This window comes from Nesoenas mayeri (genome assembly GCF_963082525.1).
Source record: "Nesoenas mayeri genome assembly, chromosome: 2".
Taxonomy (NCBI): domain Eukaryota; kingdom Metazoa; phylum Chordata; class Aves; order Columbiformes; family Columbidae; genus Nesoenas; species Nesoenas mayeri.
Genome location: NC_137543.1, coordinates 158421460 through 158444640, shown reverse-complemented (window position 1 = coordinate 158444640; position 23181 = coordinate 158421460). Strand labels below are relative to the sequence as shown.

Genomic DNA, 23181 nt, shown 5'->3' with positions numbered 1-23181 from the left:
GCTGAGATTCTGGAGTCTGAACTCACGGGAGGCAGAGGGGCTGTAACTTTTTCAGACAGCTCAGGTATTTCCTCCAGAGCTTGTCTGTCACATCACTGCAAATATGTTTGCTCCAGATGGTGCTTTTCTGGTTGAGAATGGGGTGCGATGAAGGCTTTAGGATGCCTCTTGGGAGGAGGGCAAGGGCTGGTGAGGGCTTGCAGGCAAAGCTCCATCCCCAGCCTGCAACCAGACACAACAAGTCACACCAGAAGTGTGACATCCCCATCATGAGCCACAGGTCAAGTGGCTTTCCAAAGTTCATGGGGAGAGACAGTGGCTCGAACCCCAAGTGGTGCCAGGCCAAACCCATCACCCTACCCAGATCTGGTGGACGGGTCTGGAGCAGCTTCACTGCAAAGTGATACACAGACAACAAAAATTGCTTTTTCTCTCTAAAAGCTGCCACCAGCCAACCCAACAGAAGGGAAACAACCCTCTCGCCCAGTCTCCCTCGCAGTTTACGATAAAGAGCCTTTTGTTGCCTTTTTAATTTGCAAACTTTCTCTTCTGCCATTCTCATGTACCACGGTTCCGGAGAACTCACATAATTATTTTTACAAGAAACGCTTTCAGACAAATAAGTCTGGGGAGGTTTGTAATTTCTATTACCTCATGGCGACTCCATTGATAGACAGCAGCACACCTTGGGAGAATTAAAGAGCATAAAGTAATGGAGGTTTTTGTCCTCTCAAGACAGAGCCGCAAGTGCTGCCTGGCTCACTGCCAACACCACCAATTACCAACCCGGAGCAGGAGACAGGTCCTAGTGCTGAAAAATGACCATTTTCCAACGACCCTGGTAATGATGGAGCTGTACTGTAAGCTCCCATTTCCTTCAGAGCCTGTGAGGCATCCAGGACCGCGATGAATTTTAGGCCCCCTCAATGTTTAGGGATGCTTGTCGTCCCTACTTTTGGGGAAAGACAGAGTTTCTCTTTCTGCTTCTTGCCTTTGCTGATGCTCGCAACTCTTCCCTGGCTTCTTCATTTTTCTGGAAGCCCCTTCTGCCAGGTCGAGCTTAAAAAGCAACTTTGGAGGCACTGTCATTGGCAATTATGCTTGAAAGCCAGAGATTTAATTATTGTGCGAGAGCGATACCCTCGAAAGAGAAATTGCCACGGTCCCATCGCTTGAGACATTTCAGCACTAAAGCAGACGACTCACGAAATGTCAAGGAGAGAAAAATACAGCACTCATGCATTTCGCACCTCTAAATCCTGGTGCGGGGGTTTCTGTTGACAGCAAAGTTAACTATTAGTTGGGTTAATTGAGGACACAGGTGCCTCACTTGAATTCAGCTGTCTGGGTAGCACATTTGATCTTGTTGTACTTATTTTCCTTGCCGCTAACCACTGCTAGAGAGTGGTTGAAACCACACAGCACTTTCACAATTCCCATTTCATGCCTGCATTTTAAAATAACATCTATTCCCTCGAGTTGATGATTTTTGCGTGTTTGTCGGGAGTCCAACAATTATATCAGTACTCCCCAGCAAACAGGTCATATTATCCATCTCTCTCAAATATATGGGGTGTCGGTACATTTAGGAGAGCACCATATTATGGTGCCCCTATCTTTACCAAGGATTGACAGCATCACAAAATGCATGAGGGAAGCACATTTCAATAAATGCATAAATAACTACCCAGAAAGTATATAACAGCAGGGCATATAGGGCCTTAAATGCTAAAGATCTGACTGGCTACCAGCATCAGCTCAAATCAGAAGCAGTTTGCAGAAGCTGATGGAGTTGTGCTGGTGGGAAATCCATGAGGAACCACAGAACACCTTCTATCGCATCTTCATGGCTGGACTCACTCACCCAAGGCTGTCCCAGCACAGCCACATCCCTTCCACTGTTCCCAGCACAGGTGAACAGCTCAGAGCGCAGCTGGAGCAAAGTATTTGGTTTTCCACTTGTATGTCCATCTTTCAGGGGGAAAAAACAACAAAATAAAACAACCCAATGCCCTTGTTCAACTTGCATTTCAGACGTGTTGGGTGGGAAGGAGTCCTGGCACCAAGACAGGCAGCCCATGAGCAGCTGCGGCAGCTTATTGCGATTGCACAATGTGTTATAAAAGTAAAGCATTCATTTTATCTGCATGTGAAACAGGACAAGTTGGGGACACGGGGTGAGTCGGGGCCACCGCACCAGCTGGAGGTGATGCTGGACGTGATTGCTCAAGGAAGGTTGGTTCAGTGGTGGTGGTTTCTTTTCCCATGTCCCTCTGTCTTTATTCTCAGGTGGTTGCTACAGTAGCCAGCAGCAGGTCACAGCCAGATACAGCCAATAAGCCATTCCAGAACCATGCTTGGGATGCACTTGTAAAATCAGAAAAAAAAAATTGTATCTCCAGTCCCAGATATTCCTGATTTTTCCATCCCCAAACACCAAGAGGCTTTTTACCACAGGGAAAGTGACTCTCCTGCTGCAGGGCAGACACAAAACAAGCAGCGAGGAGCTTGACATCCAGAGCCTGCCCAGCTCACACCTCTTATCTCAGCACCCTGTGCCTCACGCAGACATCTCAATCCGGTCGTCTCCCAGTGGGCTCCCTGCCCCTGCTCTGTGGCTGCTGCTCTCTGCCAGGTCACTTATCACCACTGGGGACATTCAGCAGGGAATTTCTTCCCATCAGATCATGGCTTGAGTGGTGCCCAGCCAGGAAAACCAGCTCCGGGCTGGTGCTGCCAAAGGAGCAAGAGCCTTCCCGGGGGCTGCATGTTGCTCTGGTTGCGCTGGGAGAAGAGGATGCTCCTCGAGAGGTGAAAACACTGTGTTAAAAACCACACCAACCCGGCTCAGGTTAAAGAGAAACAGATTTATTTTTCTTCCCCTCTCTCTCTCTTGAGTCCATTTGTTGGAGGAAGGAGGCTCAGAGATGCAACAAAACACACGTTGAGTGAAACAGAGCTATTTCATTCAACGTACACAGGAAAACATACTGGTTGAGGGCTATTTATATTTCTGTTTAAGCTTCCCCTTATTTATGTAGTAGTGCTTTTAGGTTGATTTTAAAACAAACAAACAAAAAGATGCTGCTTCAAAAAGAGAAGACAGAAAGTTTCATTTCAAGCCTTCTCTTTCACACACACACAAGTACAGGCAGCTCGAGGTCAGAATTATTCACCACCTGATTGAATCACTAAATAATTTCTGCTCTGCATGGAACCCTGTCTCTCACTGGCTTTACTTTCATTAAAACTAATACAAGCAAGGGAGAAAATGTGTAACCCGGAGGTCACTGGCAGCCTTTCCGAGCGTTTTCCAGGATATCCCCTTTCCCTCATACCATGGGTTTCATGCCAAACTCAGCCTGGGGATGGTGACAAATGTCCCCCCCACCCTTCATCTCATAGACACGGTATATAAAGAGGCGATATTATGTCTTGGTCCCATCACAGCAAAGCCTTCCGGGTCCCCTGGGATTGTGCGGTGAGAACTGCCCGGCGCCAGGACCCGTTTGGGGCTCAGCGATGGGTGTTGTCTCCGAGGGGGAGGAAATGAGGAGCCAGCGTATAACCTGAACTGGGTCACCCTCGACCCAAACCCTGAAGAGGAAAGCCTGCACGCATGACGTCTTCCTGTTAGGAAATATTAATCACAGCCATGTCCAAACATGGTAAACGAAACCTCAGGAAAACCACTTCTTTGGCGGTCGAGTGCTGTACGCCGACACATTCAGGAAGGTCCTCGTGCCTCCAACACAGGGCCCACCCGTCATCAGGGCACCATCTAGAATTACGTATTGCCTCCATGACATTTGCATCTTTGAAGCAAACTCTCAACTCATCCCTCCTGTGCTTCCGTACAGCTAGGAGCTGTCATTGTGGTTTCATGGGCTGGGCAGAGAGACACGGAGTGGCAAACCAAGAGATCAGGAGCGCGGGGCAACCATGAAGTTATGGAATTACATCAAGTACAGCAGTAAAATCAGCTTGAAGTTGTTCTCAGTCCACGCTTGTTGCTCACCCTCACACATCGCTATGGTTTGCTGTCCTTGCAGTGGTGCCATCGGGGTGACCGGTGGGGCTGCCCCATCAATCACACACACTGGGCAAGATCAGAAGTGAAAATCCTGGTGGCATCACTTCACATGTTGGTATCAAAGTGGCTTTGGCACAAGATAAGACCTTTTTCCCAACATTTTAGCTGCAAAGTTTGAAAGCTTTGACTGGTAAAAGGACTAAGGGTGAGATTTTCACAGCAGTCTCCTCTGAAAAAGCCATACCACATTGAAACTCTCACCTCATCTTCACTGTTCATGGTCAGACTGGGCACCTTCCCAGTGAGACACTCTTGCTACCAAAAAAAAACGCATTCTAAGAGGTTTACACCTAAAATAATATCCCTGGAAAGGGGTGGCAGATGCTTGCTCGCAATACTGTGTGGGAAGAACCACGGAGCTAAGGGGCTCACAACAGAACATGGATGCAGAGGGGGATTTGAGGAGACCCTGGTATGGCCAACCTCAGGCTCCTCCATGGAGCCAAGGAAGACAAATCGTCCCACCTTCATGGACTTGATCTTACACAGGGACTCCTGCAGCTTGGCTGTATCCAAGCCCTGTGGGGTACAGCTGGGTGACCTTTCAAAGATCTGCACCAAGAGCAGGCAGCTTCACACCATGAGGACTCTGACCATGCCGCTGGCTGTTGGCCCAGCCCCAGCTCGTGGGGTGAAAATCCAGCCAAGTGCCAAAATTGGGAAACACTGGGTCAGTCTGCACCTTGCCAACCGCTGCAAGGAGTCTGATCGCAGCGCTGATGGTCTCTGAAAGCTCCTAGTGGTCAGTGGGAAGCATGTGGAGATCCTCAGCTGAACACTGCAGCGACCAGAGCTGGACAGTGACCTGGTGCAGGTTTCTGGATGGAACCCCCGTCCCAGCTGTGCTGGGAAACAAACTCCCCAAAATATTGTGCTTCTTCTTTGTGGGGCCTTAAATGTCTCTGGGGGCGACGCCTCGCTCATAGGGCCAAAGTCCCTTTCAGGGACCCAATTCTTTCTGTGGGACAATTCGTACTTGTGAGGCTCAAACTCATTTTGGTGCCCTTGGAGGTCCCCAATCCCCTGTGGCACCCAAATCTGTTCTGGGATCCAAATCTTGCCTGCAGATCCCCAACTCCCTGCGGGACACAAACCCCCCGTGTGACCCACATCCATTTTGGGGTCCAAGCATGTTTGTGGGTTCAAATCCTTTGTGGGTCCCCAGCTCCCTGTAGGACCCAAATGCCACTTGGGAGCCATCTCTATTTTGGGGTTCATGCCTGCTTGTGGGTTCCCAATCCCCTGTGGGCTCCAAACCCCTGTGGTACCCAAATCTGGTTTGGGATCCAAATCTTGCCTGCTAGTCCCGAACTCCCTTTGGGACTCTAACCTCCTTTGGGACTCTAACCTCCTACGTGACCCACATCCATTTTGAGGTCCAAGCCTTTTTGTGGGTCCAAACCCCTTTTGAGTCCCCAACTCCTTGTAGGACTCAAATCTGTTCGGGGTTCGAGCCTTGCCTGTGGGTTCCCAACCCCCTGTGGCACCCAAATCTGTTTTGGGGTCCAAGCTGCTCCTGTGGGTCCCCAACTCCCTGTAGGACACAAACCCCCCTTGGAACCCACCTCCATTTTAGGGTCCAAGCCTGCCTGTGGGTCCAAACCCCATGTGGGTCCCCAATCCCCTCTGGCACCCAAATCTGGTTTGGGGTCCAAATGTTGCCTGCAGATCCCCAGCTCCCTGTGGGACACAAACCCCCCATGTGACTCACATCTGTTTTGGGGTCCAAACCCTTGTGAGTCCCCAACTCCCTGTAGCATCCAAATATGTTTGCAGGTTCATGCCTTGCCCATTGGTCCCCAACTCTCTGTGTTGGGACCCACCCCCATTTTAGGGTCCAAGCCTGTCTGTGGGTCCAACCTTCTTCTGGGTCTCCAACTCCCTGTGGCACCCAAATCTGTTTTGGGGTCCAAATGTTGCCTGCAGATCCCCAGCTCCCTGTGGGACACAAACTCCTCATGCGATCCACACCCATTTTGGGGTCCAAACCTGGTTTTGGGTCCAAACCCTTGTGAGTCCCCAACTCCCTGTAGCACCCAAATCTCTTTGGGGGTTCATGCCTTGCCCATCAGTCCCCAACTGTCTGTGTTGGGACCCACTCCCATTTTAGGGTCCAAGCCTGTCTGTGGGTCCAAACTTCTTGTGGGTCTCCAACCCCCTGTAGTACTCAAATCTGTTTTGGGGACCAAGCTGTTCCTGTGTGTCTCCAGCTCCCTGTGGGACACAACCCCCCCTCCACCGTGACCCACATCCATTTTGGGGTCCACGCCTCTTTATGGGTCCAAACCCCTTGTGAATCCCCAACTCCCTTTAGGACCCAAATCTGTTTGGGGGTCCAAACTGTTCCTGTGGGACACAAACATGCATTTTAGGGGCCACGGCTGCTTGCGGTTCCCCACCCCCTGTGACTCCCACCCCCCCAGCTGTGTCCCATCCCCAATCTCCCTCCCTCCCCCGTTCCCCGCTCCCTCCTCAGCGCGGGGCGGGGCGGGGCGTCCCCTCGGCCCTGACTCAGCGCCCCGCCCCGGGGCGGGGGGGAGCGGGAAGCCGGGCGGGCCGGGCACACGCCGGCCCCGCTCCTGTCACCGCCTGCGTCAGAGCCCGGAGTTTTCCACTGACGAAAAAGGGCAGCGCGGCGGCGGCGCAGCCCCGGCAGCGGCAGAGCGGGAGGCGCCGCGCCAGCCACCGCCGCTGCAGCCGGAGCCGCCGCGCCGAGACCCGCCGCCGCCGCCGAAGGTAGGGCCGGCCCGGGGGCAGCCGGCGCCGGGATGGGGCGGGCGTGGGAGGGAGTGGGGGTCCGCCGCGGCGGGGGGAGGTTTGCTGCTCCGCCGTCCCGCTCGGGGGTCGGTGCGGTGTCCGGCGCGGTGCTCGGCCGTTGGGGGTCCGGTATAGAGCCGGGTCGGTGCTTGCCCGCCGGGGTCCGGCGCGGTGCTGGGCTGTCGGGGGTCCTGGGCACAGCCCGTCCTGCTCCGCCGTCGGGGGGTCCGTCTCGGTTCCCCGCCGCCCAGAGCCGGGCCGGCGCGCCGCAGCGGCGCCGTCTGGCCGGGCTGCTCCTGCCCGGGGGCGAGGGGAGCCCGGCGGGGCTGGGGCTGGGGCTGGCCCGGCGGGAGCGTCCGGGACCCTCGGGGCGGTGGGACCGCGTTCCCTGGGGGCGGGGGGTTGGCTGCTCCCCGAGTCCTCCCGCACTTTCCCCTCGGTAGAAAACCCCGCGTTATATATACATCTAAATACCTATATATTTATTTAGAGTCGCTCTGAGTTTCCCTCCCCCCCACCCCGTCAGTTAAGGCTCCGCTCCATCTTTACGGTTGCGGTTCCAATTTTCTGATGTTGAAAGAAAGGCTGGCGGGGGGGTGGGAGGCAGAGGGGAAGCCTTGCCGGTTCGCTCTTCCCCAAATCTGCCCGGCTGGGGATGCTTTCCCGTCGCTACAGCAACACCTACCGACCGGCGCACGGATGGACAGACGGACCGATAGAGAGCGGGCTCCCCCCCCCCCCGCCCCTAGAAATAAAAGAAAAATCAGGGCTTTAACTACACACCTGAGACGAGAGAAAAAAAATCACCTCGCACAACCCAAACTACTAAATTTCCTCAGTGTGTATGTTTATTTTTTTGTATGTCCCCCTCCCGGCATCCTCAAAAGTGTCTGTCACCTCCGAGTTACATAATGTCGCTGTAGGAAGAGGTTGACACATAGGGACAACCCTTTCCTAAAGCAGCCCTGCCTTACCAATGTCTGGTAACGACAATGCCTCGGTGGGATGGAGAGGAAAACCTCACGGCCATTTACAAACCTCAAAGTCTTGTCGTTTGTTGCAGGGAACTCATCCGCAGTTATTATTTCATTTTAATTATTTTTTCCCCACTATATATATATATATATAAATATATATATAATATTTCCCCCTCTGCTGAGCGGTTTGCAGATGAAGCCCATCAAGGCTGGGGGGGTTTATTTTTTGGTTTGTTCTCCGCGTGGAGAGACTCTGCAGCTCCCGGCAAGCCTTTAATAATTCAGCGCAGGAAATGCGGTCGTATATATAGCAGGCAAGGTAATGCACGGCGTGTACCTACAGGAGGACAAATATGGAAACCTGGTGTGAATTATTCATGAGGTGTAATCAAACAGAGGATTTTCCTAGACAAAGCACACTTCTCTGTTTTCATATTTATTACAGAACAATCTGCGCCAAGTACATTTGAACCTCGTTTCATTTGGGCCATGTCTGATAACCTTTAATGTATTTGCTAATGTTTCTTATTTACCTTTCGAGCGGCCAGTGAGATATAAGGGCTTGATAGAAAAATCTTGAAAAGCCCTTTTCTTTGTGGCCTTCCAAAAATTAGTAGATGGAGTTAAATGCCTCTGATGCTCTTTCCTGGGGAAGGTGTTTTGCCTGTTTAGTCTTTGGCAGGAGAATAAACTCGTGGTGCTACAAACTGATTCATACTCCTGCTCCATGGCACGGGGTGCGTTGGGTTTTGCTGTAGCATAGTAGGCAGAGGCTATTTTTAACCGGAGCAAGGTTATGAAACCTTAGACCCAGCTGAGTGAAAATAATCTGGTCTGAACTGGAAAGCACAGCTTGTGTGGCTGGGGACACACATCGGGGCTGGAGGGTCCTGATGGGATCATCCTGCTCACCTTGACCCGCCCCCCCTGCCTGGGTCAGCCCCGAAATTGGGAAGTGGTGTCATGGCAGAGGCTGTCACAGGGAAACCACTTAAGTAAATATGTCAAGAATTAAGAGTAGTTAAATGGACGAGCAATGAATCAGTGTTGATAGCGCGGTGATTATTAAGTAACCCAGCGGCGTTGCTGGACTCACTGCTGCTGTCAGACATCAAATGTCTGGGATAGCTCAGCGGGAAGCTCCGCTCCGCACCAGTTTTTGGCAATATTGCACCCCAAGGTCGCCCAACCCGCCACGAACATCAGCGTGCGAATAAAACACCCACCCCAAAAACTTCCCCGGGTTTGCTGCATGAGTTGCGCTGGTAGCCGTAGCTGGCTAAAGTATGTGGTGGTGCTTTTTAAACTAATATTTACTCCTGCTAGACCTGCACAGCCACTGAGGCTATGGAGGAGGGAGCGGGAGCCGCTCTGACTCACGGCTCAGCAGTTGGTAACTCGCTCCTGGTGTGCCGGGAAGAGTCCACCTTGGCTTCTCCGGGCTGCAGGCAGGTCCCTGTGTTTGTAAAGGCAACAAACTGGCTCAGAAAGTCGCTGGGAAAGAAATACTTTTCATACATTGCCCTGGGGTTCGTGCCTTTTTCGTTTGTTTTACCCAAATTGCTTTGCAGAAGCAAGTTTGCTGTCTATAGCCTGTGCGTGGATTTGGGATCCTTCCATCCTTTGGGATATTCCACCGACAGAAAGCCCAAAATGTGAAATATCCTTGCGCGTAGGTGTTCTGCGATACCGTGGGAGTTGTGGCACGAGCAAATGCAGCCGCTGGACACGCTGGGAGAAGTTTGTTTTGCTTTGCTTGCACTGGTGCAAAGAAAACATATATAGCCCCAAAATAAAGAGCTAAACATCTCTCCATACTTCTGCACAAAGCCATGATGCCTCTTTGTGCAGTCTCTTATAAACAGACTAACTGGACACTGGTCGGGGTTTTAGTTGCCTTCCTCTGCGCTTGGCTAAACAAATGCCAAACCTTCTTAAATCTAAATTACTCGAAATATTTACTGTTGAGACGTCGTCCAAGAGGAGGATAGTTAAAACATTAATTCCTCGCATTCCAGTGTATTAGGGCTTTGCCCTGCGACTTGCTGAGCGCCAGAAATGGGACTTTGCAGATTGGATTCCCTTCCCCCCAACTAGATGGCCACCCCCACCCACTCCACCCCCCAACTTTAATGCTTAAAAAAAAAGGAGGGAGAGAAAGAGAAAGGAATGCACATCTGGGCTAAATATTTGTTAGAAAGTATTCCCAGGATAGTGGGAGTTCTGGTGCCAGAGAGGAATTCCTGCGGGTTTGATCCATTGCATTATGTACTTGTTCCAAAAGCTGTTTTCAGTAAAATAGATGGGTAAGAAGCCTTAGCCAAGAACAGAATGTCTTTTTTGGCAACTAAAAGGAAGATAGGATTATTTTATTTCAGGTTATGCAAAAAAGAAAAAAGAGAAGGAGAAGGTGGTAAAATCCTGCACTCAATGGTGCCTGCAGAGATTTGCAACGGCAAGCACAGATATAAATATATATATATTTTTCATGCTGCTGCACACGTTTTTGTGACTTCAGTGTAAGACATAAATGTGGATTTAAGATTACGCGTGGAATTACTGCAATTAAAATATCCTCGCTGTGTCTGAATTGGCCTCTGGGTTGTTTTGGCTGAGTGGCCAGTGGTTTGGGTGACATGGGTTTCAAGGCAGCATCCAAATCGCTGATGTGAATTCTGCTGCCAAGTGTGAGGGAGAGGATGGTCTTTGCCTTGACAGCAAAACCTCCATCTGGAGGAGTTTTTGGGGGTGGGTACAAGTCGATACCAATGGGTGCAGCCCCTTTACATCACGTGTAGCTCCTGAGAAAGAGTTGAAAACTTGACCTGGAAAACATCACAGCTGTAAATCAGCAAAGAAGGGGGAAGGCGTTACGGGAGAAAAATTAATGTATTTTTGGCTGGTGGGCAACAGGTTCACCAGCTTTTTCCCATTAATTGCGAATCATGTTTGCACAACACTTACTTTGCATTCACAAAACAATACGTGTTTTGAATAAGACAGAATGCCAAAGGTGTGTTTTTTCTGTGCATTTGGCTTATTCTCGTAGGAGATGCACACACCTCCCTTCATCCTTCTGCCAGACGTGTTTAGTCGGTGATGATAATATTTAACCAAAAAGTAAAACAATTGCAGTCTTACACACAACTTGCCTTGGCTCTGCCTTGTTGTTTGTGTTGTTCTGGTTATCTCTCTTGAGGAAAACACTCAGTTTTTAATTGCTCTGTGGTTTGGGGGGAGGCGATGCGGCTTGTGATGGGCGCTGTGGGGTTTGCAGGTGACCTGAGCATCAGGGGCTGCATCGCTCTGCAGCATCACCGTGTCTACCTTCTCGTTTCTCTGGGAGTCCTGCAGAGCAGGCAGATCCTGGTAGAAACAGATGTAACGTGAGTTTTGGGGCTTATTTTGGGCCAGACCTTGGAGTTATCATCATTTCAGTGGTGTGACCATGGCTGCTTCACCACCCTCCGGTGTTTCCTGCAAGGCTTGGATGTGGTTAGGGTCGCATCTCCGAGGGGGTTTGCCATTGGGCATGTGTCCTACGGGCTTTTTGGGGAGCTGGTTTCCCCCTTCCCTTGGCTGGATGGTGACATCGAAGTGTCCTTTGGAGCAGGGAGCAGCTGCTCTGTGGCGCAAACTGATGCTTTTTGAAGCCACATGTGGCTTTTTGGGGGGGTTGTTGCTTGTTTGTTTGATTAGGGAGGGGTTTTTGTGGGGTTTATTTGCAAAGTTTTTGGCTGCTCTGGGTGGACAAATGATTAAGGGAGTGGAGCATCTCCCTTATGAGGAAAGGCTGAGGGAGCTGGGGCTCTTGAGCTTGGAGAAGAGGAGACTGAGGGGTGACCTTATTAATGTTGATAAATATGTAAAGGGTGAGTGTCAGGAGGATGGAGCCAGGCTCTTCTCAGTGACAACCAATGATAGGACAAGGGGCAATGGGTACAAACTGGAACACAGAAGGTTCCGCTTAAATATGAGAAGAAACTTCTTCACGTTGAGGGTGGCAGAGCCTGGCCCAGGCTGCCCAGGGGGGTTGTGGAGTCTCCTTCTCTGCAGACATTCCAACCCGCCTGGACACCTTCCTGTGTAACCTCATCTGGGTGTTCCTGCTCCATGGGGGGATTGCACTGGATGAGCTTTTGAGGTCCCTTCCAGTCCCTGACATCCTGTGATTCTGTGACTTTGGGGTCAGCTGGGATGAGCAAACCTCTGCCTGCAGCCCAGGTTTTGATTCGGACCCCTGCCATGGATTTGGGGGGCGTTTCTTTGCTCCCGGTTGTTTCTTAACGCAAGCGCGAGGCAGAGCAGAAGGCACAAAAATATAATACAAGTCAAAGAGTTTTAATTGCAGCCGGGTTTGGGCTTTGTGGCTGCCCGCAAGCTCTGCTTTGCCGGGAAGGGGTTAACCCAGGTGTCAGGTAGGACTTGTGCTGCCGGGACTGGAGGGTGGCCAGATCCACCTTCTCCCCATCTGTTTGGGATTAAGGCCAAAAACCCAACAACCCCTCTGTGGTAAAACCACCTGCAGCTCCAGGCCCGCTGAGGAGGAGGAAGGATGGAGGGGGTTGCCTCTCCCCGGCCCCCAAGTTTGGGGGGCAGTGGGGGATGCAGCAGCCTGGTAGGCACATTGCAGTGAATTATTAACTTCTTCAGGCCCAGCAACTGCTTCATCCAGGGTGGTTTTTTGACCTTTTAGGCGACTATTGTCTCCTGGGAAGCTGTTGGTAAACATCATTAACAAGGGCTTTGAAGCCACCGCATTCTGCTCCTGTCCTGCCAGCGCTGTCGCGATATTGAAAATCTCATCGTTGGGAGGGTTTGGAGCTGGTGTGCTTGGGGCTGTCAGTAGGTCGGGTTTGGTGGTTTGTGGGTTGTTTTTTGGGTTTTGTTTTGTTTTTTGTCTTTTTCAGGATCTTAAATTAACCTCAGACATGCAAAAGAGAGTGAGAAAGTGCTACGGTTACAAAGAATAAATTTGGCGAGTGGAGGAGTTTCAGGTGTCAGGAGGGGACTGGGTGTCTGACACCCCCGTATCTGCACTGTCACCAACACAGGGCTGTATATAGCTGTCCCAGTATCATCCGAATTTTAGCGATGCTTTAGGTATTAGCTCTGGTTTTATTGAAGCACCGGGGTAGCCGGTAGCATCCCACAATGCTGGGGCTCTCCCTTCCTTGCTGGAGGGGGTTTCTGGGCTGGGGTTGCATCTCTCCTGCCCTCGTTGTGCCTTACAGCCCCATGAGATGGGCTCAAAGCAAATCATTCCTCCAGCAGCAGCCTGGTTCTCAGCTTTGGACACGGCTCACTGGCTTCAGAATAAGCTGGCAGTGACTTCTGCAGAAGCGGGAGCATCTGGTAAGGAGTTGCCAGCATCCAAAAGGAGAAATTGTCCATGCAAAAGCATCCCAGGTTAGGTGGGATTTGCCTATTGTAAGCAAAGTGTTGGCTTTTGTGGTATTTCAGGAGGCAGAAAACCCGCAAACTTTATAAAAGCAAAGGTAAAACGAAGTTGTGCTTTGTGGGATTTTTTAGGAATCTAAGCAAGTACAGAACTCCATTGTTTTTAATTAGCTGCGTTGTCTTTAATTCCTACTATGCTTGATACATAACCCAGCCTAAACAAGAATAGCTTATTGAATGGGGGCCTGACTATGAAAGGCACCGTGAGGAGAAGGGCTGTTCTTCACAGTTGATATATTTGTATTTCAGTGCTTCATTTAATAAGTCTGTTTCCCCAGGGGGCTGTAGCAAGTAAATCATGCCAACAGATTGTTCTCTGCAAACTGGCTTATTTTTGTAATTAGCAAGATGTTAAAGCTGTAACTGCATAGAAAGCGATCTGGGTAAGGAGTTAACGTAAAAGAATTAGTAAGCAAAATGTAATACTTATTGTTTGATAACGTTTGTGTTGATTGAATTGGTTTCTGGACAGTTTGTTGTCTGTGATAGTTGATTTTTTTTATGCGGTGTTGCAAAATGGGAGAGAAATTCAGCAGGTGTGCACAGAGTGTTAGAAAGGTGGTGGATTTTTGGAGAGAGCACTTTTAGGGAATCACACCTGCATGGCCAGGTGAACCTGATGGAGAAGTCCTTCTGGGGGTTGAAACCATCCTGCTTGTCACCAGAAACTGTCGGCGTTTCCCTCGCTTTATGTGGCTTTTCTCCTTTGTTTTCCAGTTATATGAAAAATACGGCGTCACCATGAGCGGAGTGTTGAAAAGGAAGTACGAAGAGCTGGGGGATGACAGCACCTACTGCTCCTCCTCCTCCTGCTCCCCGCTCTCCTCCTCGGCATCCTCGGGCTGGGAGTCGGATGAGGAGAGTTCCCGCGGGGAGAACAAGCCCAGCTCTGCCTTAATGCCCAGCTTCACCCGTGAGTATCTTCTCTGGGATCAGACGTGCCCGCACGTGGGTTTTTTGTAGCATGGTGGTGGGTTTGTCACCTCCGTTTGTGCGGAGACCCCCTTGGAGCACACACACTTTCAGGGGTGGAAGTGGCGGTAGCACCAGTTCCATGTCGTTACACCGATTTATCGTGTTTTTTGTAGTCAGCGTATTCAGGGTGGTCTTTCTCAGCCCGTCCTCCCAGCATGTATCATTGCATTAGGATGGTTTTGCTGAAATGGAAATTTCCAGGATCAGAAAGCCAAGGAGCTGGGTGTGCAGAGACAGGCAGGTGCCTCCAAGCTGGTTGGACCATCCCACCATCCTTCAATGCCCTGTCAAGCTCTTCATAGAATCACAGACTGGTTGGGGTTGAAGGGACCTCTGGAGATCATCCAGTCCAACCCACCTGCTCAAGCAGGGTCACCAGAGCAGATCACACAGAAGGTGTCCAGGTGGGTTTGAATGTCTGCAGAGAAGGAGACTCCACAGCCTCTCTGAGCAGCCTGGGCCAGGCTCTGGCACCTCAAAGGAAAGAAGTTTCTCCTCATATTCATATGGAACCTGCCTATTCCATAGGCAACAACTAAACAGACAGCAAGGGCCCATAATGCTGATTCTTAAAAATGATTAACCAGTAGCGTAATTACCATTTCAGAATGTTTTCTACGTATGCTGGGTGCTTTGCCAAATAACATGACACATTTGACATTGCCTCTGCTCCTACTACAGATAAGTGCTGTTTTGTTTCCCCAGCAATATCAACTTTGAAAGCTTTTTAGGAAAACACGCAGAAGACAAGGTTGTAAAATCCTTTATCTGCCATGTGAGGGGAAAAATAAAAGATACAATAGGGGAGCATCTTCACGGAGGAGAAATAGTCCAACCTAGTAAATTATACTGAACACCCACTGTATATAGCAGTTAAGGTCCACTTAGCAGACATACACAAACACGCAGTGGTCTGAAAAGCCTTTAGAAGTCTTGTAATAATAAAGAGTCTCATTCTTGCTTGTCTTCCCAGGTTTTGTGACAAAACAATGAACTTTTTGTATTCTCTGGCTCCATTGGAAAAGGGTCATGGATGGGAAAACAATTTCAGAGCGGGGGGGGATGCGGGGAGAGAGAAGCAAATGCCAAAGTGCAGCAGCTCAGCTGATAGATGATCGCGGTGGTTAACTTGCCTTTTGATAAAGAGCTAATGTTTTAGAAGATTGAGTCAAGGTTATTATGAAAATGCAACGCGCAGTGCAGAGATATCATCAAAGCGACTGCAGAGCCCAGTGTGAAACCCTCAGCTCTTTAGCAGAAGCTGCTGACGCAGCTGGTTGAACACGTTTTGGTTTTTGTTGTTTTTCTGTTTCCATATGAAACTGAAATGCTATATTTTCACCAGCAAGACCTGTGAAACGTGGGTGCAGCTAACTGTCCAGTCTTGCATTTTCCCAGCATTTGGGGCCAGCCAAAGCAGCCGAGCCCCTCGTGTTTTTTGGTTCTTTGCTGTGGGGCTGCCTGTGGCTCTGCCATCCAGAGAGCAGGGCTGAGATCCCGGCTCTGCAGGACTCACCCATCCTTTCTGGGTTGTTTTGTTTGCCCTGTTCTCCATGGTAGCAGCCAAGACATCCACGTACCAGCAGAGAATGGCACTCAAAACCCCCATCACTGAATTCGTGCGTGTCCGACTGTCACGCTTGCAGCAGCGAAAGCAGCTCTGCTACGCAGCGTTTTGCTGTGCTTCCCACAGCCAGCTACGCTCGTGGAAACTCATTGACTCTCGAACTGCCCTGGCTAATTAGCCCACCCCCATCTGCTATGCTTGCACGTGCAAACGCGCAGAACTGGGTATCTCTGGAGAGGCTCCGCTTTAAATGGTGTGAAGCGTGTTTCAGCAGTTTAAGATAAACCAGAGTCATGTATTGCCGTGTTTACCCTGGGATCACCTGCGCGGAGATTAACATCTTTGCAGCTGCTCTCAAACGAGTCTCTTGAGAATAAACTATAGATTCATAGTTCCTCCCGGTGGATGGTGAAAGGAAGTGCCAGAAAAACAGCCGTTTTGGCTGTTTTCTACCCAGCCATAAAAGCTGGAGCCAGGCAGCACTGGAGTGTTGGTGCTCCAGCATCCTGGGACTGAACCAGGAGCATCTGAACGTGGGGCAGGGTACTTGGGTGTAGGGCAAGACAGGCGTGTAGGATGGTTTGTTGCTTGTTTGTTATGCTCTGCTGCACGTGAAGAATAAGCAAATGTGTGTTTCGTGGAGGAAATCAAGCGGGAAGGAGAAGCAGCAGCCGTTTCTTAGGGTGAATCTCATCAATGACTCCGAGGCACTGGGACTTGGCTTAGTTTGCCCTCCAGCCTCATCCCACCTTTGGATTTATAGCATTAGAGAATCATAGAATCATTTTGGTTGGAAAAGACCCTCAGGATCATTGAGTCCAAACATAACCTAACTCTAGTACTAAACCGTGTCCCTAAGAACCTCATCTAAATGCCTTTTAGACCCCTTCAGGGATGGTGACTCCACCACTGCCCTGAGCAGCCCGTTCCAATGCCTGACAACCCTTTCCAGGAAGAATGTTTTCCTTCTTAGCTCCTAAAACACCAGAAGCCACTGAGTGACGTTGTTACCTTGTCCCATCACGTCCCTGTTGAGAGAGTAGTTGCAAGTCCTGCCTGTTTGTCATATTTACAGCCTGTTTGTAGTATTTCTATCCTGGTTGCAGGATGGCAGTACTGACTTTGTGCCTCTTGTGTTGTTTTTCTTTCCCTCCCTCCCTCCCCATTTTTAGCCACGTCTATCCTGAAGAAAACCAAGCGACTAAAGAAGAACAATGTGGAGTTTGACCGGGTCACTGTGTTTTACTTCCCACGCTGCCAGGGGTTCACGAGCGTGCCCAGTCGCGGGGGCTGCACCCTGGGGATGGTGAGCAAACACAGCTCCTCCCGGCAGTTCACGCTGGCCGAGTTTTCCAAGGAGCAGGAAAACGTTCGCCGGGAGAAACTCGAAGAGAAATTGAAAGAGGAGAAGTTGGAAGCGTTGAAATGGAAGGTGAGGAGTGGGTGGATGGGGTGTTAGTTAATGGCCTGTCTGGGATCATGGAATCATTTTGGTTGGAAGAAACCCTCAAGATATTGAGTCCAACCGTTAAGCTGACACTGGCACTAAGCCATATCCCTAAGAACTTCATCTGTGCATCTTTTAAACCCCTCCAGGGATGGTGACTCCACCACTGCCCTGGGCAGCCTGTTCCAATGCCCGACAACCCTTTCCGAAGGCCTGGGGGTACCAGTCCTTAACCCTGTTTGGATTTCCAATGAAACACAGGCTCTGGTGTGGGATTTTCAGCTCAGTTCTCCACCCTTGAAAGGTGGTGGAAAATTGGCTGAACTCTGTCAGGTGTCTGTCAGGTCTTTGTGGCCTCTAATGCAGATTTTGGTGCTGGGGTTGGCTGCCACAGGGGGCAGATCTTTCCCTTTTTGTTTCTGCTGACAGAATCACAGAGTGGTTGGGGTGGGAAGGGACCTCTGGAGATCATCCAGTCCAACCCACCTGCTCAAGCAGGGTCACCAGAGCAGATCACACAGGAATGTGTCCGGGTGGGTTTGAATGTCTCAGAGAAGGAGACTCCACAACCCCCCTGGGCAGCCTGGGCCAGGCTCTGGCACCTCAAAGGAAAGAAGTTTCTCCTCATGTTTAGATGGAACCTTCTGTGCTTCAGTCTGTGCACAGACCAGGGGGTGCTGCTGGCTCTGTGTCCCCAACAGGTCCCTAATGCTTTGCCCTTTTTTTCTTTCCTCTCAGCTAACCATGAACGGCACGAAGGAGTCAGAGGAGGCCAACCAGCTCACCATCGACGACATTTCTGACGACGACATCGACGTCAGCAACGTGGACCTGGAGGACGGCTTCTTCCTCCAGCCCTACCCCGCCAAGAAGAGACGCGCGCTGCTGAAAGCCGTGGGGGTGAAGAAGATCGACAAGGAGGAGAAGCGGGAGCTGCACAACATCCGTCTATCCCGGGAGGACTGTGGCTGCGACTGCCGGGAGGTCTGCGACCCCGAGACCTGCAGCTGCAGCTTGGCAGGCATCAAATGTCAGGTACTGCCCTCACCTCTGGGCAGGGGCGGAAAAGCCGCGGCTCCAGCTGATGTATATGTTAAGTAAAGCAGGGGGGGTTTTGAGCAAGCAGGACAGTTAGGGCAGCTTGTAAAATGCATCTGTTCCCACCTGCGCTTTGAGCGAAGCAGGTGGGAAAAGCTCTTGGAGATGCTCCCCAGGCTGTGAGGCAGATGCTGCTTGAAAGTGTCTGCATCCCGAAACACACGTGCAGCCGTCCACACACTGACGTTGCAGCCGCGGGGATGCGCCCCAGCCTGCAGCGCGAGCGTCCGTCCCCGCGAGACCCATCCCTGCTCGCTCTGCTCTTGGGGATGCGCCGCCTGGGAACGTCTTGGCAAACAGAAGCTGCTTGCTCCTTGTGTGAGGCTGCGATTTCTCCTCCTCCCTCTAGTGTGTTTTTGTTGTTGTTTCATTGTGGTTTGTTTTCCTTGTTGAATGTGGGAGTGTCAGCTGAGCATCAGCTCACAGCTGGCTGTGCAGACCACCTGCAAAGCGGGGTGATCCCTGTATCTTCAATTACCTTATGGTATTACTTTTATTTTTACGGATGCCTGTCCAGGTGTCTTGGGGGAGCCATATTCCCTATTCTGGGTGTCACTCCCTCCCTCAACACCATGGCTGCAGGCTGGGGAGGTGTAGGTGGGTGTGCACAGGCAGACGGGTGTGCACAGGCGGACAGGTGTGTACAGGCGGACAGGTGCTCCATGTGCATGTCACAGCCCCCCTCTAGCGGCTGATAATGGGGACATTGAGGTGCTGCAGATGCCCATTGAGAAATTTGACCTTGTCTCTGCAAGGGGCAGAAGCTCATGATAGAGATAAGGTGTTAAATACCATGATACAATATCTACAAGCTCATGATTGCCCCCTTATGTCTCCTTTTGGAGACATATTTTGGTTTTTTTTGGAACGCTTTAACTTCAGTTGTACTAAAATCCAGCCTTTTTTATGACAACACTTCAAAGGAGCGGGGTGTCTTTTATTATTAGATATTTTTCAGTCTGCTTTTAAACCTCTCAGCTGTTACTTGGCTTCTCAGGGTGGGTGAGTTGCGAGTGGTTTTCGGGGTTCGTTCCTAACCCTCTGCTCCTCCTCGCACCAGATGGATCACACCTCGTTCCCTTGCGGCTGCACCAAGGACGGCTGCGGCAACACCGAGGGCAGGATCGAGTTCAACCAGGCCCGCGTTCAGACCCACTTCATCCACACCATCATGAAGCTGGAGCTGGAGAAGCAGCAGCAGAGCAGCGAGAAGGCGGCAGAGGCCGAACCCCCTTTTCGGGAGCGGCTCCCGCCCTTGGGATGCGCGGCGGGGAAGGGCCCTTTGGAGGAACGCGCCGTGCCGCTGGCACCCGCCTTCCAGTTCAGCCCCGACCTGGAGGCCCTGGGGGAGAACAGCTGCAGCAGCGACATGACGGACTCCTCCATCTCCTCCCACCCCAGCGAGGACCTGGAGGAGCCCTACGAGAGCCTCCCCTCCGACAAATCCCAGTCGGACGTGGACGACGACGGCTTGGCCCGCATCCTCCACTTCAACGACTCGGACGCCGAGGAAGAGGGCGGCCGCGGCCAGGATGACCTGAGCTGCTTCAACCCCACTGACTTCTTCATCGAGGACCACGGCGGCGAGGCCAAGCCCGTCCCCGGCCACTTGTCCCACCTCTCCGAGTGCCTGGACGAGAATGCCAACCAGGACGGCGGGGGTTTGCTGGAGGATGCTGCCCACGCGCGGTGCGACGGGCTGTCCTGCTGCGCCCCGTCCCCAGCCGAGCCTTGCTCCAAGAGCTATGCCGACCTCAGCCTTTCCTCCGACTCCTTGGATTTCTTCCAGTCCTTCTCAGACTATAACTTGGGACCCCTTTACAACTCCTTAAAGGAGTACGAGAACCTCGATAACTTCTCAGCGTTACAGTTTCAGTTGCCTAATTTCCCCAGCTTCCCGCAAGCTGGAGATCAGGGCTCCTGTTTCTTGGAGTCCCTCATCGGTTTGTCAGAATCCGTCCCCGAAACCCCGGCCCCTTTCACAGACAATCAACTTTTGGAGGATGCCATCAAGTCATCGCTGATGGAGACGGTCAAAGTGTGAAATGCCCACGTGGCTGGGGCGGCAAGGACCGGTGCCAAAATGAAACCTGAAGAACAGTGGGATGGGCAAACTTTCGTAAGAAGGATGATGTTGCTACTCAAAATAAGGAGTTAAAAAACCAACAACGACAAAACTTTCTAAGCAAACAAACTATTTTTGGTCTTTATAGAACGTGGACGTTTTGACATACTGCAGCTACAATCAGTTCTCTTGCTGTTTGTGCAAAAGTTTCTAAACTTTCATGGTGGGGTGGGAGGGAGGGGAAAAAGACTTTCACGTATGAATTTCCTTGTGTTTTGTATGAAAAGACCTGTTGAGAAATACTCCTCGCTAACGTTGCCAGTCGTACACACAGCCCCTTCTAGAAACGTTTCAGTGTTGCAGGAACTTTTTACGACAACTTTTTGAAGCTGTATTTATTGTGAAAATTTGTGGTTTTGCGTAAGAGTTAGCCCGACACGCTCTTACGTTTAAATCTGACAACGTTTACAGAAGAGATCCATACACTATATACGTAATCATTCTTCATCTATTTATTGCAAATTCCAGAATTTAACTAGCCACCGAAGCTTGAACTAGCATGAAACCTTATTTAAATTGGTAATACCTCAGATGTATTATGTGCACAATCTTTTTTTTTGTTGTTTTTTGCATAATATATCTGTATTTATTTATTTTCTACCTGTAATACATTACTAGCACTGTGGTTTACCCATGACCTGGAAGGGCAGTAAGGTCTTCAGCAGCACCCGTCCTAAAGATGATGTGATTTTCTGAGTCTGAAAGGTGCTGCCTGTTGGGTCTTCACTTCACATTTCTAAAAGAGCTGAATGCAAAGGGCTGGGAGGGGGGGGAAATGTTTGTGCAACGTCCTTTGGTTTCTTATCAACCGTCTAGTAAACATGGTGATGATGTCTCATCTCCTTAACATCTCAATGGAGAGCAAACCAACCAAAACCTTCGGCTATTCCAGAAATAACACGGACTAGCTCTATTTAAAGCAAACAAAAGAAATGAAACCCCTTCTCCTAAATTATGGCCATGAGCTCTGTCGTGATCCATTGCGGTGCCTGAACATGCGAAGGAACCCATAGTGGTGGTGATGGGGGGGTTGTCATGGGAAGGACCTTTGAGCAAAGCCAACACCAGCAACACTGTGCTCACGTTCCTCAGCAAGTGCTCCTTAGGGCTCCCCCATGGCATCGTAGCTCCGAAATCTGCAGGGGCAGACTCTTTATACTATTTCTTTAATATGTATACATATAGGCAAATCGGGTAAATCAAGTAAAATTAGATGGATGTGAAGATTATTGGGTTATTTATCCTTTGGGCACGGTTTTAGAGGGAATTGAAAATAACGCCTGGAAACAAAGCGGAAAAACGTGAAGGCTTTTGTGTTTGTAAAGTGCAACCATTGCGTTTAGGAAGAATATCGGGGACCCTCTTGGCCTTTTGCTGTTTAAATCAGTCTGAGAACATGACACTATTGGGCCGTGAGATATAACTGGACATAACACCTGTGATACACTAAGTGCCTACGCCAGTGGTATGAAAAACATAACAACACAACAAAAAGGGACTTTGGAACTTACTGGCTTTAAATCCCACTTGGAAAATGTGATATTGGGAAATGGGAGTGATTCCTGGCGGAGACACCCAAATGAAATACCCAAAAATATGGATTTGAGTTTGTTTTTCCATTGGCTGAGCTGTTTCTATCCCTGACAACAGGGGTGGTGCTCTCGGCTACCTGCTATTCCACAGGCACCTCGCGCAAACCTGCCGGCTATTTAGGAAAGTTCTGGTGTACGAATGTGGTGGAGACTGGGTTGTTTGAGGTTTATTTTAATCGTTTCTTATTCCTATATTTAATTGTACATCTCTGGTATTGAGCCGGTCAACTTGGAAGAGGAGCTGACCCGCATCCTCCCCCAAAGCATCGTCCCCGGGGGTGTCCCCACCGGGCAGGAGGGCGACTGCAGGGATACTACTGGCAGATGGAGGATTTCCTAAATATATATTATTATTATTATTATTAATTATTATTATTATTTTGTCGTCGTTTCTTTAGGTTGAAAAATCCCCTTCAGTTATCTCCTAGGTGGTAGTTTCTATCGTTCAGACTGCATCAAAAAATACTGACAGTTGAAAGTCTGGTACCATTTCTATTTATTGGCACTAATATATTTTGTAACATTCCTGGGTTTCTCTGCGTATATATATATATTTATATATATAAAATATATGCATATATTTTATATATATATACACACTTTTTTTAAATGAATGATGGGGGTAGACTCCTGCCTTTGTGGATTTTTTTCTATAATTTATTCTTTGTGTTGGTGCCAAAAAAAAAAAAGAAAAAAGATATTTTTCCTTTTTTTTTTTCTTTTTTCCAGGGCACTGAATTGTAAATATACAATTATTTTTTTCTTCTCGGTATCTGTGTAAAAAGTTGCCTGTTAAACAGTTTAAAAACTGGGTATTTATTGACACAATCTGTAATTATCTAATGTATTGATTGAAACGCTTTGGTTTCAACATAGCTTTATTTTAGCTTTCTTTTGTGTATATATTGTGATTATGTTGCTTAAAGGTACAAGTTAAAGAAATGCTTTATTTTTACCTTATCCATTTGCATTTGTTTATAAAAAAAAAGAAGCATATTTGTCTACAGCTGCTGTCTCTCATTTCATTGAAGCAATATGAAGAAATTTCCATTACACTTTCAATAAAAGAATTTTGTTGGAATACGGCAGC

The 23181-nt window shown here is 49.7% G+C and overlaps 1 protein-coding gene across 1 annotated transcript; it reads left to right on the top strand.

The window, feature by feature from the left end:
* Positions 1-14028: 14028 nt before the first annotated feature.
* CSRNP1 (cysteine and serine rich nuclear protein 1) lies at positions 14029-20418 on the top strand (the record flags this gene model as incomplete). The annotated part of the gene is made up of 4 exons (XM_080338745.1): positions 14029-14200; positions 17002-17261; positions 18015-18311; positions 19435-20418. 4 exons carry the CDS (start codon positions 14029-14031, stop codon positions 20416-20418), a joined length of 1713 nt encoding a protein of 570 aa, XP_080194871.1.
* Between the last annotated feature and the right edge of the window lie 2763 nt (positions 20419-23181).